General features: G+C 36.5%; 1 protein-coding gene across 1 annotated transcript in view; it reads right to left on the reverse strand.

The window, feature by feature from the left end:
• The window catches only part of dy (dusky), a 44,844-nt gene that overhangs the window by 9,796 nt on the left and 20,808 nt on the right, over positions 1–14,240 (reverse strand). Inside the window, exon 2 of the mRNA XM_034972695.2 lies at positions 5,267–5,323. Within this exon, the coding sequence (XP_034828586.1) occupies positions 5,267–5,317 (51 nt within the window). The 5' untranslated portion in view covers positions 5,318–5,323. The remainder of the gene's footprint in view (positions 1–5,266; positions 5,324–14,240) is intronic.

Raw genomic sequence — 14,240 nt, forward strand, 5'->3', positions numbered from 1 at the left:
AAAATTTTTTATTATTCAAAATGGCCATTATAGACCTCGAGAGCTGCTTTAGCAGCTCGAGCAGCGAGCAAAATACTAGTTATTATTATACTATATATAGCTCAATTACCACTCACTCACTGATTGACATAATTGTTCTCCTAGAAAGAGATAGAAAATGATATAATAATGTATGGGAGATATGTTCAGAAGTGGGATTCGACTAGGGAAAAATTATGACATTTCAGAAAAACAAGATGGCGGCCGACCTGACTTTTGTAACTTTTTTGTTTTCCAACCGATTTTGTTACAACTTGCAACAATTGAAGATATTAGTAAACGGTTTTTAGAAAAAGTGAAAAAAATTTGAAAAACAAGATGGCGGCCGAGATTTTCAAAAAATTCCCTCCTGTAAAATTTTGTATGAAACTTTTTTTTTTCAATCACGGTTTCATATAGAAGACAAAGATTCCTTTAGGGCAACATATGGAGGGAGCTGATGATTGAGGATTTCGGAGACGGGTGAAGGGCACGCTTAGGGTATTGAAGATAGGTGGGAGGTGCTCGAGCAAATGTCATTCGAAACCTCATCCAATTGCCAAAAATTTTAAAAAAATTTCAAAATTGTGGAAAAAAGATGGCCGCCATACAAATTTCGTTGGCGTCCATCTCGGAGGGTATGAAAGATGGAAGAGTGGTTTCTTGGCAAGAGATGATCAGGATCCGAAGGTCTACTCGATGGATTGAAAAAAAATTCAAAATGGCGGAATTTATTTTTTCATACAAAAATTTTTATTATTCAAAATGGCCATTATAGACCTCGAGAGCTGCTTTAGCAGCTCGAGCAGCGAGCAAAATACTAGTTATACTATATATAGCTCAATTACCACTCACTCACTCACTCACTGACTGACTCATTGACATAATTGTTCTCCTAGAAAGAGACAGAAAATGATATAATAATGTATGGGAGATATGTTCAGAAGTGGGATTCGAGTAGGGAAAAATTATGACATTTCAGAAAAACAAGATGGCGGCCGACCTGACTTTTGTAACTTTTTTGTTTTCCAACCGATTTTGTTTAAACTTGCAACAATTGAAGATATTAGTAAACGATTTTTAGAAAAAGTGAAAAAAATTGGAAAAACAAGATGGCGGCCGAGATATTCAAAAAATTTCCTCCTGTAAAATTTTGTATGAAACTTTTTTTTTTCACTTATAGTTTCATATAGAAGACAAAGATTCCTTTAGGGCAACATATGGAGGGAGCTGATGATTGAGGATTTCGGAGACGGGTGAAGGGCACGCTCGAGGTATCGAAGATAGGTGGGAGGTGCTCAAACAAATGTCATTCGAAACCTCATCCAATTGCCAAAAATTTGGAAAAAAATTTAAAATTCCGAAAAAAAGATGGCCGCCATACAAATTTCGTCGGCGTCCATCTCGGAGGGTATGAAAGATGGAAGAGTGGTTTCTTGGCAAGAGATGATCAGGATCCGAAGGTCTACTCGATGGATGGAAAAAAAATTCAAAATGGCGGATTTTTTTTTTTCATACAAAATTTTTTATTATTCAAAATGGCGATTATAGACCTCGAGAGCTGCTTTAGCAGCTCGAGCAGCGAGCAAAATACTAGTTATACTATATATAGCTCAATTACCACTCACTCACTGACTGACTCATTGACATAATTGTTCTCCTAGAAAGAGACAGAAAATGATATTATAATGTATGGGAGATATGTTCAGAAGTGGGATTCGAGTAGGGAAAAATTATGACATTTCAGAAAAACAAGATGGCGGCCGACCTGACTTTTGTAACTTTTATGTTTTCCAACCGATTTTGTTACAACTTGCAACTATTGAAGATATTAGTAAACAATTTTTAGAAAAAGTGAAAAAAATTGGAAAAACAAGATGGCGGCCGAGATATTCAAAAAATTTCCTCCTGTAAAATTTTGTATGAAACTTTTTTTCTTCATTAATACTTTCGTACAGAAGACAAGAAATCATTTTGAGAAAAACATGGAGGGAGCTGATGATTGAGGATTTCGGAGACGGGTGAAGGGCACGCTCAAGGTATTGAAGATAGGTGGGAGGTGCTCGACCAAATGTCATTCGAAACCTCATCCAATTGCCAAAAATTTGAATTTTTTTTTTAAATTGTGAAAAAAAGATGGCTGCCATACAAATTTCATCGGCGTCCATCTCGGAGGGTATGACAGATGGAAGAGTGGTTTCTTGGCAAGAGATGATCAGGATCCGAAGGTCTACTCGATGGGTGGAAAAAAAATTCAAAATGGCGGAATTTATTTTTTCATACAAAATTTAAAACTTTTTTTATTTATTCAAAATGGCCATTATAGACCTCGAGAGCTGCTTTAGCAGCTCGAGCAGCGAGCAAAATACTAGTTGAGCTATATAGATAAGGCTAGCTTTAAGTTTTATTGAAAAAAGTTCCAATAAAATTAACATTATGAATCTATTAATTTATTTCTATTACATCTTAAAAGGTCCTTCCTCAGAATCATTTTAGACTAGACATTATTTTTCTTCATATGAATCTCATCTCTCTTTATCTGCGATTAATTTAACTATTTATCACCCCAGAGATAATGGTGCTTTCTGTACATTCTAATAGGTAACAAGATTATCTAAATATATAAAACGAAAAGGTGACTGACTGATCTGTCAACGCACAGCTCAAACTACTGGACGGATCGGGCTAAAATTTAGCATACAGATAGCTATTATGACGTAGACATCTGCTAAAAAAGGATTTTTGAAAATTCAACCCCTAAAGGGGATAAAATAGGGATTTGAAATTTGTGTAGTCCACGCGGACAAAGTTTTTTTAATTTTTTTTATTCAGATACAAGTTAGCCCTTGACTGCAATCTCACCTGATGGTAAGTGATGATGCAGTCTAAGATGATAGCGGGCTAACCTGGAAGGGATATGGCAGTTTTTATTAAACCCGTACCCCTTTCGTTTCTACACGGCATCGTACCGGAACGCTAAATCGCTTGGCGGCACGGCTTTGCCGGTAGGGTGGTAACTAGCCACGGCCGAAGCCTCCCACCAGACCAGACCAGAAATTTAGAAATTATAAAATTCCAAACCCCTGCCAGGAATCGAACCCTGGACCTCCCACTAATAAGACCACAGCGCTCACGACTGCGCCAGGGAGGTCGTCAATAGTCGCGGAAATAAGCTTGTTGATATACTTTTTGAAATCCCACAGGTACCCACTTAGGTTTATGTTACGTAAAAAAATCACACAGTGAAAACAGACCAACCTCCATGGCGCTCTAGTGATGTGCCATAAAAGGAACTTGTGTCGATTAAAAACCATTAACTTTCAAGCGCCGCTCTACTTAGTGTGTGCTTGGACTCTTGCCTTATATATTAATTGAATTAAGTTTCATTCTATGTATCTGCAACACTGTAACGTTATTGTTTACTAGCTGATACCCACGACTTCATCCGCGTGGATTTAGGTTTTTAAAAATCCCGTGGGAACTCTTTGATTCTCCGGGATAAAAAGTAGCGTATGTCACTCTCCATGTCTTTAACTATGTCCATGCAAAAAATCATGTCAATCGGTTGCGAAGTGATTGAAGGACAAATCAACAAACCAGCAAACACACTTTCGCATTTATAATACAGGTACTGAGATAGGTAGGCACTGATAACAACAACAAATCGAAAATTTTATATTTTCGTCAATTTTTTTCGTGTTTTATGTATAAATTGTTATTATCCAATATAAACTCGAATTACTTTATTATCATTACTTCATGCAGGAAGTTAAATGGTATGTGATAAACTCACTTTACGATTCGAAAGCACTTTTAAAGTTTACTTGAATAAAAAACTTTTCTATTTCTATTTTAAGATACCTACCTAAGTAACACTAAATTACGTAATAGTAATAATCGCAACTCAATTATTTTAAAATTGAGAGTTGAAATCTAATCTTTCAAAGCAATAGCATGTAACAATGTTATTTGATAGTCGTGAACACCTACGGAATAGATACGAGTACCTCTACCTATAGTATGTAACGTATGAAGTAGGTACGAACTCGCTAAATATTTAACACCTAGAGTGAAAGTTTCCTCTTAACTTTGTCATTTTACTAGTACCTATCTACTGTTTTTAGGGTTCCGTACCTCAAAAGGAAAAAAAGAACCCTTATAGGATCACTTTGTTGTCTGTCTGTAGGTACGCCTCTCGTGTTTGTCAAGAAAACCTATTTAGGCTCCTTCCCGTTGACCTAGAATCATGTTTGGCAGGTAGGTAGTAGTAAAGGAAAAACCCGAAAACCGTGAATTTGTGGTTACATAACAAAAAAAAAATTAAATCGTGTTAATGTACAAATAATTAGTATTTTTAATTTTCAAAGTAAGATAACTATACCAAATGGGGTATTATAAATAAAGGGATTTACCTGCACATTATAAAACAGACTTTTATTTATTTTTATACATAATAGTTTCTATATCATTATATGTAGTTAGTATTTATCGTGCAAAATATCTAAAAAATACGACTATAACTATGTACGTACGGAACCCTCGTTGCGCGAGTGTGACTCGCACTTGGCCAGTTTATTTTCTACAATGTCTTTATAGGTAAGTAGGTAGTAGGTACTTAAACATGTCTAGGTAGCTTAAAAACTCAACGTCTGATTAAAGCAGAGGTTTGATTAGTCTGTAGATATCAGCATTAGCAATCAGCACAAGAAGCTTATACTTAGGTACTCAAACGAAGAAGAAAAGATTTGAAATTTGATTTGAGAATTTTTGAGTTAATTGAAGCGCATAAATATAGAAAGTTTTATTTTAAGCATATACAGTGTGTAACCAGAACGCTAGCAAAAACGAAGACACGTGATAGTACTCATGACGATACCACAAAAAAACGCGAAGAAATATATAAAAAAATATCGTATCTATATTTTGTAAAAGTTCACGATTTATAGCATATAAAACATCTGACTGACGCTAGAGGCCAATGAACGTTGCGTAAAAAGGCCATTCGGATGTCAATGCCACGTTGTAGGTGTATTGTAGGTTGTATTGACCCCAGTTTTGAACGCCATACAATACGAGTTTGAAAAATACTAAATCACTAAAACTACAAAATGAGGCAAACCGTTATTGGTATTTGATTGTATTTATTTTAGATAGTATAATAATAACGCTAAGTATTTCCTAGCGTTCTGTTTACACCCTGTATAGGATTCTGAAAATAGAAAAAAAAACAAAGTTTAAAAAACCTTACCATTTGTAATACTAGAAGGATGCCTATAGCCAGGCCGCGTTTCTGCCGCATCTTGATCTGTAAACAAAAAAAAAACATAAACAATAAGCAAGGCAAAAGTAAAGTCCTCTCTTAGGTTTGTCACTAGATACTCGTAAATGTGTGCCTTTGCCTCCGCAAAGAAAGTTCAAATGTTTGACTTGTACACTTAGTTTAAAGGGAAAGTTCCAATAGATCGTGTTCCCAACGGATGTTCTTGAAAATTAAATCTGACGGAAAGACTTTAGACTTTAGATGCTTTTTTTTTAAAATTTCCTAACACATTGTGATACTTCGTTGTCGATAAGACAAGAAATCCCTACTCTTTCAAGTGAGTTGATTTTATATTCAACTGGCTGCCCTGGCGAACTTCGTTCCGCCTATAACAGTCGATTCAATTTTTTTAAATTTTTCTCCCCGTAAGAACCATCCTCGTACTTCAAGGAATATTATAAAAAATCGAGATTTGCGATGAGCAACACATTTAGTGATTCATTTTTATATTATAGAAGATTATTTAATTTAGATCCAAAATAAGTAGGTAGTTCAAAATAAACAAGTTAAAGTTAAATAAGTCAGAACCATCCGTAGAGTGTAACTGGAGTGGATGTATTAGAATTAATATTTGAGCTTGTGAAGTTCCAGCGAAAAGAACAAGAAAGAGGGTAGTTCGCTATTACCCTTGACAGCTCGAACTTCATCTCTCGCAGCACCGCAGTCCCGTCGTGACCACGACCCGTGCAATTGGGTTGAAATATCGACAAATAAAAACGCCAAATTAATAGTGGTATGCACCCGTTATCTACATTAAAATATTTCGTTAAACAACGAAATAAGCTTAAAATCATTAATATTTGAGAACTTTCCTAACAAGTTCACTAAAGTAAGTAATAAGCTCACAGTCTCGCCCCAGTCTCCATAGTAAGCATAGTTGGCAATTTATAACGAATATACATTTGTAATAGTTTCTCATAGTAGCGTCGTTCTCGTCCCATTGTAACTTAGTACCCACGCAACAAATTCCTATTTGATTGTAACCAGGCAAAAAGTACGATTATAATCTAAGTTTCTTCTACTATTAATTTTAACCAGCTATGAATTCAATGTAAAATTTAATCTTATACAGTTAATGCATGTTTGTATCCACAGGCTGATGATAATGATGATGACTGATTTATATCAGCATGCATTACTTAGTAGATTATGTTAAGTAATTTTAATGTTAGCCGTAATAATCACTCTCACCGAAGCAAATATAAAACATTGCGAATACAAAAATGCAGCATCGATTGCATCGATCTCATTAAAATACTCGATTTCACTCTCTTTTTGTGATTAATCAAAAGATCCCGATTAACATATGTACAACATGATTATAAAAGGCGCAAAAACAAAATGGTTACCTACCGCCTGCCAAATTTAATTGGCAACAGTTGAAAAGTGGAAAGTAAAGACATGGGCACACCGATCGGTTTTAATCACCGAATATTTTGGGCGTTCCAGAAGAACGAGTTGTCTCCGTGCAAGTGGGTCGTGGGACTACCAGGAGAAAGTATTTGTAAATGCCATATTGCCGGAACTCTTTGAGGAGAACATTTTTGTACTTTTTCTGTGGAATTGTTGGAATTCATTTCCATGGAATGATAAGCGGTCAATATTATGACGTTATAATTGTAAGTGTATGTAAGGCTGTTCATGGTTCCGACAACATAATGGAATTTCGGTTTAAATATTGCACTTGTATCATCGATTACGATGTAAGTAGGCTTGTATCATTCTTGTATCGTCTTTTACGATATACCTACGAATAGTTTGATATACCTATCCGTAAATCGATTCTTTGAAATAATAAATAATCATTAAAATCTATGTTCATCTGAATGCATGGGTCAGTGAGGAAAGAGCGAGTTTCCTGGTATAACCCATTAAAAAAAACCGCCCAAGTGCGAGTCAGACTCGCGCACCGAGCGAGGGTTCCGTACTACAGTCATATTTTTTCGACATTTTGCACGATAAATCAAAAATTGTTGTAATACCTACTGTTTAGAAATGAAATTCCATACTTACTTTTCTGGACAGTTGTAATACTGTTCGGGATGTTTAACTTTTGAACCAATCTACAGGGTATGAAATTTTTACAAAAAAAATTTCTTTTAGAAAAAAAAGCACAATTTTTAGAAAAAATATTATTCTATTCTAAAAATAATATTCAAATTACAAAACGACAGTTTACATGCTCAAGTTTAATGTACAGTGCAACAAGGCTATATCGGCGCGTGGTGAAAATCGGAACTAACATTGCCGTCAAGTTTCCCCTTTGTTCTTGTTTGAATGCTCTAAGCCTTTGTTCTCCAACAGCGCCCCCCTGTCAATGTCATTCAAGTGCCAAGAGAGCCTTGTCGCAGTATATAACACCACATGAGTATCTGTCATGACATCACTCATCAGTGACTGTGTGGGATCTCCTCATTAATCATCCAAAATCGCAACGTCATCATTGGTAATCAAGAGTGTGAGAACATGGTGAGAACATTTTGAAATTGCGCCACGGTATAAGTAAATATCTCTTTCTACCATGCATGTGATTGTAATTGATTTCAATTTTATACATTTTAACACATTGTTACCCATGGATACATTGTTGCATGTTTCATAGTTGGTTGTATTAGTTCTGGTGATTAGTTTCACTTTTACTGATGAATTTTCATTTCGACATTTACCGTCACGTCTGCCGCAGAACCGATAGCCGATGGGGCAGACGTGTTCTGGGGTGGAGACCGCGTATCGGCAAGCGCAGTGTGGGAGGACCTCCAACCCGCTGGACTGACGACCTTAAGAAGGTAGCGGGAAGTGGATGGATGAGGAAGGCGGAGGATCGTGTGTGGTGGCGTGCTCTTGGGAAGGCCTATGGCCAGCAGTGGACGCAAACAGGCTGATTGATTGATTGATTGATTGATTTATCGTCACTATGTTTCATAAATCATAACCTTTTTAACAGCGTTCGTCGGAATCTTTGTTTTTTTTTGAACATGTGGAATTTATTCCTATACTTTATAACACTTTGCACCCTAATGTAAGAGTTTAGTTTTTTAGGGTTCCGTACCTAAAGAGTAAAACGGGACCCTATTACTAAGACTCCGCTGTCCATCAGTCCGTCCGTCACCAGGCTGTATCTCATGAATCGTGATAGTTAGACAGTATAAATTTTCACAGATGATGTATTTCTGTTGCCGCTATAACAACAAATACTAAAAAACAGAATAAAATAGGGTAGGCTCCCATACAACAAACGTGATTTTCTTGCTCGTTTATATATCTATATGAACGGTACGGAACACTTCGAGCGAGAGTCCGACTCGCACTTGTCTGGTTTTTTCTTTTGTATGTTCCTCTCTCTATTTATGAACTAGACTTATGCTTGTGACTGCGTCCACGTCACAAATTTCAAACTTCTATTTCACCCCCTTAGGGGTTGAATTTTGAAAAATCCTTTCTTAGCGGATGCCTACATCATAATAGCTATCTGCATGCCAAATTTCAGCCCGATCCATCCAGTAGTTTGAGCTGTGCGTTGATAGATCAGTCAGTCAGTCAGTTAACTTTTCCTTTTATATGTTTATAGATACATATGTGTGCAAAGTGTACAAAGTTTCAACTCAATTGGGTGAAGGGTGTACAATGTGTAATTGCATAGGTAAGAACAGACAGACAAACAAAATTTTATACGTACTATATAAAGTACATAATATTATCCTGATCGAAGTATCTCCAAGATTGATGTGTATAGTACTAGTAAGGATACCATTAGTAAATAATTATGAATGAAGAAAGTAGAGATTTTATTGCATAACACGACCACTTTTTCTTAATGGCTGTTTAAAATTATGTTAACAAATTATGTGCTTTTACTTTTTATAGATATGGAATATTTTAGTAGAGTTTCGCTGGTTTATGTTTATAGATACCTACGTAGCTACAGTGTTTAAGCGGCTATCAAAAGAAATCGAAACCAAGTCGCCTATAAGTATTACCGACTCACCGATATCACAAAAAAAAAGCTGCGGAACATTGAAAATAAAAAGTATAATAATGTTATCGATCTTGCAACATACCTAATATTTAGCAAATTTAGTGAATCTCATTGATTCATTGATAATAACCGTTCAGAAATTTGCAGCCTGCTAAGTATTATGATTCGATAACATTATTCGCGTTTAGTAAACTTAAGAGTTATAACCTCACAATTTAATATCGTAACAACGGCATTTATTGGTTCTTGAATATAGATTCTATCAACATTTAAGTAAAATTTAATGTCGAATACCATGTTGCGAATTTTATGTGTAAAGTCAACGTCAAATAATAATATTATAACTTATTTATTTAACGCAGTACTTGGTATGACCAAGTATGTTACAATCATGGCTAAAGCACAATAAAAAGAGATTATTTGCAGAATTATTATACATCTAATTTTACAACAATAATCATACATTTTTTAATATTATTAAAGTACTCAGATATCAGACTTTTTACTCTAAATCAATGTTAAATTGTGTAGCAAAATTATGAGACTCACGATATTTTTTGATAAAATTATATTCGCTGTATAAATTGATGACGGCTGTACGTGCAAATTCAATGAAATAAATGATATTAATATTATTCAACGAATTTAGTATTTTATTTTGAAAACCATAGAGCCTAATTTAGCTTAAATCTTGCTGTCGGGTTTTATGTTTCATTAAATGCTTCGAGTTGTTGTGGCACTTTACGCTGATACTTTACAGCGTGCGAGTAGAATTGCCTTGTCCCATTAAACGATGCCAGTTGACATTTATTGTGAAATAAAAGATATGAAAATTGTACACCTGCCGCCATAGGTACAAGGGCTTAATTCATTCGACGAATATATATCTGCGATACCCACTGTACCTTGTAAGGACGTTTCACATGCATACGGTTGCACTCTAAACGACTCAGCGCCGTACACGGTTTACGCGCGGTTCACGGTCGCTCGGCAGCGACGCTCGCTGCGCAGTATTGATAAGGTAACAGATTGAAAACATCGTTGTTTATCATTAATTAACTGTCCCATAATATGCTAGGTAGCACTTTTGCTAGTGAAATCAACACATCAACGTCAATTTCGTTGGCAAACGTGCACACCCCTACTGTTGGCGGTTAAAACTTGAATGCTCTATGCTCTATGCTCACCGTGCCATGTTACACTCGTGTTCATGTGAACGAATCTATACTAGTCAACACATAACTTAACGCATTTGCGCTGTGCCACACGAGTAGATATCTGCTCATGTGGCTGCGCTACGCGATGCGACGCGACGCGGCAGCGCTTTGCTCCATACAAACGCATATAAACTATATTTCTCTCAGCGCAGCGCATCTCTAGTGCGTTAGGACCAAGGACCGTAAAGACCACGGACTAGAGAAATGTAAAGACGGTTGCCGCATCGAAACCATGTTTGTAGTGGATGAGGACGGGCGACACGCGGTCACGGCACGATCGCCGCGCCTTGTGAAAGCTGTCATAATAGCTCATACATCACTACTTTATACGGCACGGTGACCGTGCGCATGTGGAAAGGGCCTTAGTTGTATCGGATCGAGTAACTATTTATTGAGGTACACTAAATAAATTCGTACCTGGATGATCTTTGTATGCAATAAATATGTACAAGTAAGTGCGCCTGATAAACGGCGTACTTATTTTATTTAACGCCAGAGGTGTGATGATTGCCATCAGTTGAGATTTAACTCTCTATAAATGCTAAAATATGTTTTTTGATGATTGAGGATGTATTAAAAACGATTGCGTTTTTGTACCCATATTACCGGTGTTGAGCTCTCGTAGCAATTTATTTTGAAACTTACAACCGTTGGCCATGAAAACTGTTAGACGGATTGCTGATAGTGTAGATACGTCGTAACCCTCTCTGACAGTTCTATAGGTGTATATGCTTTGGGGGATCGATGGACTCTCGGGTGACGCGCAGAATGGCGGGAGTTCATTGTCATCATCATCATCATGATCAACCCATCACAGGCTCACTACAGAGCGCGGGTCTCCTCTCAAAATGAGAATGGTTTTGGACATAGTCTACCACGCTGGCCATGTGCGGATTGGTAGACTTCACACACCTTTGAGAATGGAGAACTCTCAGGCATGCAGGTTTCGTCACGATGTTTTCCTTCACCGTTAAAGCAAGTGATATTTAATTAATTAAAACGCACATAATTCCGAAAAGTTAGAGGTGCGTGCCCGGGATCGAACCCCCAACCTCCGATTAGAATGCGAACGTCCTAACCACTAGGCTATCACTGCTTCATTCACTGAGTTCATTGTACTTACTTGTAAATTAATGAAAATAAGCAAACAGTGATTAAAAGTATGTTAAAGTGATTTTCCGTTAATAGTAGGTACCTACTTACCTACTTGTTTTTATTTTTACATTTTCTTTATTATTTATTAAGTAGACTGATGATGATGATGATGATGAAATCTAAATCTGCAAGCTGTGCCTGTACCAAATTTCGTCAAAATCTTTTAAACGGATTTAACTAATTAACTTTCATTAATTATTATTTACTATAAGATGCTCTTGTATTTTAAAGCACTAAAGATGATAAAATTACGAGACTAGGCACTCACTCTTAATAATACTTAATTGTCATACCATTTTATTTTATTTTATTTTATTTATTAGGAACACACACAATACATTAATTTAACACTAAAAACTACGACACTTATAAACAAACACAGGCTGATAAATGTATCTATAAAATGTGTACACAGCATTTGCAAAATATCTAGACAAATAAAAAGAACTTAACTAACTACTTAACTAAACAAATAACAAAGTTACTTAGGAGATGAACCCACCGTAAAATGATAATTTTATCATCATCATAATGATCAACTCATCACCGGTTCACTGCTGAGCATGTTTCTCCTCTCAGAATGAGAAGGGAGAAGGGACTAGAAGGGCCATAGTCTACCACGCTGCCCAAGTGCGGATTTGCACACTATTACCATTTTATATAAGTATTTCTTTAATTAACAATCTAGAAAGGTCACAGACTTCAAGCTAGACAGGTCACAGACAGCGTAGTACAGAGTAGGTATACTACAGACTCGATCTGTACTATATCTGCTGCTGTCGGTACGTTGAACCGCGCCGAAAGTAAGAGTGCCCGCCAATGAGCGACATTGAAATGTGCTTGCTCAATAATTGGGACTCCATTCTGTAAACATTCAAACATTTTCATTCAACAGACGTTAGAGTAGGTACTTTTCTTTCTACGGTTAATTTCTGTTTCCCGTTTTCCTGCGCAAAATTCAACAGGGAAACAGAAATTCCATGCTATTTAAAAAATAAGAATACCCTCAATTTTCCAAACAAGAACACGTACAATTTAAGAACGCCAATTAGGCGTATGATAATAATCTGACATATTGTAAGAGCAAACAAAACACTCAAATGAAAGCGCTCGCAATGTTTACACTTTCACCGTTAAAAGATGCTCAGAGGACCCGGTAGTGTAAGGTTTCGTACTGTACGTGACCACCATCTCGTCACAGCATATGTAGGTACATTCTGTACATAGCGACTACTAAGCACACCGTGGACTTCCCTGCTAACCTTATTAAGATTTAGTTAATAGATAACTGACATAAAAATAATTGAAATATCCACTCCAAACTCTTTATTTTTATTCATTTAATATAACTAGCTTATGCTCGCGACTTCATCCGAGTGGACTACATAAATTTCAACCCCCTATTTTACTTCCTCGGGGGTTGAAATTTCAAAAACCTCTTCTTAGCGGATGCCAATGTCATAACAGCTATCTGCATGCCAAATTGCAGCCCAATCCGTCCAGTAGTTCCAGTGTGCGTAGATAGCTCAGTCAGTCAGTCAGTCACCTTTTTTTCTATATATTTAGATAAATGCGAAAGTGTGTCTGTCTGTCTGTCTGTATACTTGTTTTTCACCACCCATCCATTATACTAATTTTGACAAAATTTGTTTTATTTAGCTTTAATCCCGTGGACGGACATACTGTTGAAAATCAAAGTGATTCTTAGAAACTTAAATCCACGTAGATGAACTATTAATTTTTCCTTTTTTTGTATCATCGGGAATAATGTTTAGTTTCAGTCAAATCTCTATTCTGCTTCGCAAGACTTTGACGCTCTTGTCTTGCTCTCTTTCCACGAATGTCCAAAGCTTTGTATCTTCAAATCAAATTCTATTTCCTAGAACCTTTCTGCCAGGTGCTCCCAGAGGGTCATTGACTTCATCCTCACTCGTTACCTTCGTTTTTACTTCGTTACTACTTCAACACGCAATATGGTTCTTGGAACTAAATATTTCGTGAGTGATTGCGGCCTTGTAAGAGTTAAAATACTTTCGACGATAATGTGGATCGCACATTAGAGAAGAAAAGTACGCTTCGCACGCACTTCAAAGCCCTTCAGAGCTGTACAGACTGAACGCAACCGAAAATTCGAACAATAATTAATTCTATAGAAAAAGCAAATTACATTGGGCACGCGCGAGCCGAAAATGTATAAATATTTCTAGGTATACGAATGATTTGATTCTGAGATTTTGAACATAATTGGGCTTAGAGTAAGTAGGTATATAAGCTATAGTTTTTAGCAGGCCGGGCCCACTTGGTCACGTGATCTATGCAATATACCTACGGTAGCGCACCCGCTAACAGTAATCTTTTATGAGAGTGAGCATAAATGATAAAAGTTTTCGCGATAGAAAGAGAGGCGTTTATTAAATATTATAGGCCGCAGTGCTGTACGAGCTGAATTGTACTTTATTGCGCTGTAATGAGTCACTATTTGTTTTTATATTTGCCATGTTAATCATGAGTTATGATGACTAATATCCCCCCTTTTCCCATCCTTCTAAGCGTA

This window comes from Maniola hyperantus, chromosome 10, assembly GCF_902806685.2.
Source record: "Maniola hyperantus chromosome 10, iAphHyp1.2, whole genome shotgun sequence".
NCBI lineage: Eukaryota > Metazoa > Arthropoda > Insecta > Lepidoptera > Nymphalidae > Maniola > Maniola hyperantus.